At 41.1% G+C, this 3,834-nt stretch overlaps 1 protein-coding gene across 1 annotated transcript; it reads left to right on the top strand.

Annotated features, from left to right (window-relative positions):
• Positions 1–2,045: 2,045 nt before the first annotated feature.
• LOC112526892 lies at positions 2,046–3,265 on the top strand. The gene is made up of 3 exons (XM_025137326.1): positions 2,046–2,127; positions 2,648–2,709; positions 2,787–3,265. The coding sequence occupies exons 1-3, from the start codon at positions 2,052–2,054 to the stop codon at positions 2,967–2,969; spliced, it is 321 nt and encodes a 106-aa protein (XP_024993094.1). The 5' UTR covers positions 2,046–2,051; the 3' UTR covers positions 2,970–3,265.
• Positions 3,266–3,834: the final 569 nt, after the last annotated feature.

Here is a 3,834-nt window from a genome sequence, read left to right as displayed (position 1 = left end):
AAGAGTACCTCTACAGCAAAGGGAACCATTAGACGCCTAATACCAAGGACCAAAAACTTTATCACAAAGAGAGGGAAGATTAGATAGAGGAGCACGCGTCTCAAGAGCAACACAAATTTGGAGGTAAATTATCCCGGATACGGTCTCTCATAGCTCTCTGATGAGAGAGCTTACATAGGCCTCGAGAATTCCAAGAGGCAAGGCTCAACATGAGAAAACAAAGGGATGGTTAGAGACTAACTGAACGGGCTCTTGAGAAGGTAAGTAATCACATATGATGAGTCGGGAAGTGGCACCATCATCCGAATCTACCTCAATCATTTCCTCATCAATGAGGAGGTCATCCAGATCAAAGGGGTTCATATACGCCTCAAAATGAGCCATGTGGGGATTGGGGAGTGGGAGGGGGGGATCTAGGAGATCCAGTGGCCTTAGACTCAACCAGGTCACCAAGAATATAGAAATGATTAGAAGAGAGAGCTGTAACCTTAGTTTGATTTAAAGATATGGGTTTAGGGTTATTTGAAGAGATACATCTTAGGATAGGAGGTATAGGGGAGAAAGGGGGTTATGGCTGGGGGAAACCATTGGGGGGAATCCCTCTTAGGAAGGGGTTCTTTCTTTGAACCGATCAAAACTCATGGCGTGAGGGGGTCTTTGCTTTGTCCTTCGGTTTACCTTGAACCTGCTTCTCGTTGGTTGCCTTCTTATGGGTCTCCTCCTTTTGGCTTGCCGACATAACATTTGAAAATGAGCTTTAGCTTGATTGCTATTCTTATGTGTGAGACTTTAGAAACCTTCACTATCAGTCACAACATTCTTTCCAACTGAAACATTCTCTTTTAGGGAGGTGGTAGTAACATTCATAACTACTAAATTAGGCATGCAGGATGAGTCAGTATGGCCAAAAATCTTGCAATGAGAGCATATAATCGGTTTCCAATCATACTTGACCCGGAGAGAATGAATGGTCATAGATAAAGTCTCTTAATCCGGGATACACACCTTAACAATTTCCATCCAATTTTCCCTATAAGGGATTTCAAGGAAGACACATGCAAAAGCGGATTTACTCGCGACATACTTACACATACGCGGTCCAAAAGTTCATGGCAAGGGGATTACCAATTTTACTAGCTATGAAACTGAGACCCTCGTCATTCCAAACATCATAAGAAATATCATGAATTTTAACCCATAGAGGTATGCAATCGTGCTTGGTCGAATTAAGGTTTAAACCGAGTCTCCACCTTTGGATAAAAATAGGAACATTTGTAAACGTCCAAGGATCATTGTCAATAACATGTTTTAAACCAATTTCATTACTAAATTTGAACAAGAAGATTCCATGGCCATCTAGTAAAACATCTTCAATCCCGTATTGAAACCAAAGTGTAGAAGCAAAATAACAGACAACGAGGAATGGCAGACTCTTTCCCACAAAGTAACTGCATAAAGTCTTGGCATAGGTTTCACACCAATTTTTAACAACCGAAAGAGGAATGTCAACTAGAGTGTCAACATCCGCACTTAGGTTAGAGACAAAATAACATCTCGGGTTTTTATGCATACGAGACCCACTAAGAACTAAGAGTTGGGAAGGATATGGTTGGTTTTTCCATTCCATGCCAGAGAGGAGGTTTCATTTTTTTCCCAAGGACCTTTTGATTTTCCGTTAACTTGCTTTTCAGAAAATCGAGAAGGACGAGGAGAAAGGGAGAAACAGTAACTAAGGGGGGTGGATGTATAAAGAATTAGAAAGAAGAGGGGAGGAGGGGGTAAAAGTGGTCATACCTGGGCTGGGCCAGGGGCTTGCCTAAGAGAGACGGAAGCCCAGCATTTGCAATCGAATTTACAGCAATTCTTGAAAGATGGGCCGAGTGGAGGAGCCGTGGACTTGACCACATGGCTGCCCAACCCAATGCCCATCAACTTCTTTGTGGGCCTGACCAGAAGAAATCGCAACATAATTCTCAATCTTAGACATGAAATTGGGCCCAGAACCTTGAGTTAAATTCATCGTCCCATTCCATAGACATAAGACGGACATTATGAACAAGGGATTCTGGGTTTTGTTCGTGGTGTTTGGAACAGCTCTGCTCTGCGTCTACTTGTCCCCGATTTCCGGTAATTTCTCTAATATTTGTCTTCCGCACTGCAATTCCAACTTGAATCTTTCCTGCTTCTTGTGATGGTGTTCTTAATTGCTTGTTCTAAGTGTATATATTTCCACATGCAAATTTGAACAAAAGGAGGAGGATGTGTGATGTGGAAATTTGTCATCAACTGCATGTGCCTCTGTCTGTAGATATTCAGCATTTTCATTTCTTGACTAAGTGGGTCAATAAGACCTTTTCAGGGTTGCAATTGACGATCTGTCTTCTGAGCTTGCTCCAATTGATGCTACTCTTGGACCAAAAAGAGTGCCTTTTAGGTTTTCATTGCAAAGGATAGTTGCTGATCTGTAAAGGGTAGTGAAGATTCTCAACTTAATTGATAAGCTAGTAGATGATAATGTAAAATATCTAGAACCCATAAGCTATATGAAGTACCAAAAGGAGCTTTTTCAATAAGCTTACAAGTAAAGTGCATGCATGCCTTTGGGTGTTGTTGATTATCAAGTGATCATTTTTCTGGCTTTTATCAGACAGTGAAGATGTTCAAGATGAGAGTCCCATGAACTTAACGAAGCCGAGCAGGAAGCTTAAGGTAGGATGGCATTTTCTTAGGGTAATATCATCTAAAACTTGCCAAAATATTGGCTCATTCTTGATTTATTTTCACAGGAGAGTAATATTCATGAAGAAAATGGTTATGGAAACGTAGGCGTAGATGATTACCTCCCTAATGATCCGGTACCAAGTTCAGAGGCGGCAGCACTAAGGCCTGGGCCAATCGAGCATGGCACTCCGCTTATGCCTTACATCCCAACGCCTACACCTCCTGGACCAAATGTTGGCTTTCCTTAGGATTACTCAAATCTGTTCAGTTTAAGGTTGTAATAAGTTCTTCCGTTTCCACGCCCTATGATTGGGCATACCTTTGAACTTCTTCTAAGCAGTATGAACTACAAGTGGTTCCGAATGTGGTTAACAGTGTGACTATAGGCTCTTAAAAGACTCTTGCTATTTGTGGTTAAGATGCAGCATGTTAGTTTTCTGTTTGAATAAGTGGTTGATCCCTATTGTACATCTGGGCTGTTAACAGTGTGAGATTTGGTAAGAGTTGTTGCTTTGAATGCATTGTTGGGTTGTACCTTGCATCCAAGTTATGCTGAATGCAATGGAGTACATGCTAAGACTGCACATCTTTATGGATCCATGGCTGTGCACAAAAAGCCCGAATCTCATGCCCGCCTTAAAGCATAAATAGCCGGATCGGGTCCTCTTTCAACCCCAAACGAGCTCAACCTATTTTTTGCTCACTGAAAAATGGGCTTGGAAGGTTCGGGAGGATTTTGAATCACTCTGTAGAAGAGTTGTGATACATATACATATACAGATGTTTTGATGGTGTTTAGCAAATGTGAGACTCTAACAGGTATTGTTACAATATTGGTGTAATGATGAGTTGCACCAAACCCCAATTGAATTGAGTCGAATGATGTTACAAGAGCAAAAGCCATGGAAATAGGGTCATACATAACAATAACAATCACCATCAAAAGTGGGTTATGAATGGTACTTGAATATGCGTTTATAGACTTTGGTTACTTTGTTACCAATTATAAAATAGGAGTGATCCCTAAGTTATGATCATTGTCTTGTTTTCCCATGGCCCCCTTGTGTCTATCACTTTGATTAACACTTTCCTAGCAAACTCTTTTATGCTTTT

Source organism: Cynara cardunculus, assembly GCF_001531365.2.
Source record: "Cynara cardunculus var. scolymus isolate 2C chromosome LG 14, CcrdV1, whole genome shotgun sequence".
In the NCBI taxonomy this organism is placed as follows: Eukaryota; Viridiplantae; Streptophyta; class Magnoliopsida; order Asterales; family Asteraceae; genus Cynara; species Cynara cardunculus.
Note: the sequence above shows the minus strand (reverse complement) of the source record. Positions and strands in the feature narration are given on the sequence as shown.

Bases quoted from the DNA above. Each gene is read 5' to 3' on its own strand.
- LOC112526892 (XM_025137326.1), top strand. From the start codon at position 2,052: ATGAACAAGGGATTCTGGGTTTTGTTCGTGGTGTTTGGAACAGCTCTG. The intron at 2,128-2,647 runs GTAATTTCTCTA...GGCTTTTATCAG, and splicing joins CTACTTGTCCCCGATTTCCG to ACAGTGAAGATGTTCAAGAT. The intron at 2,710-2,786 runs GTAGGATGGCAT...TTATTTTCACAG, and splicing joins AGCCGAGCAGGAAGCTTAAG to GAGAGTAATATTCATGAAGA.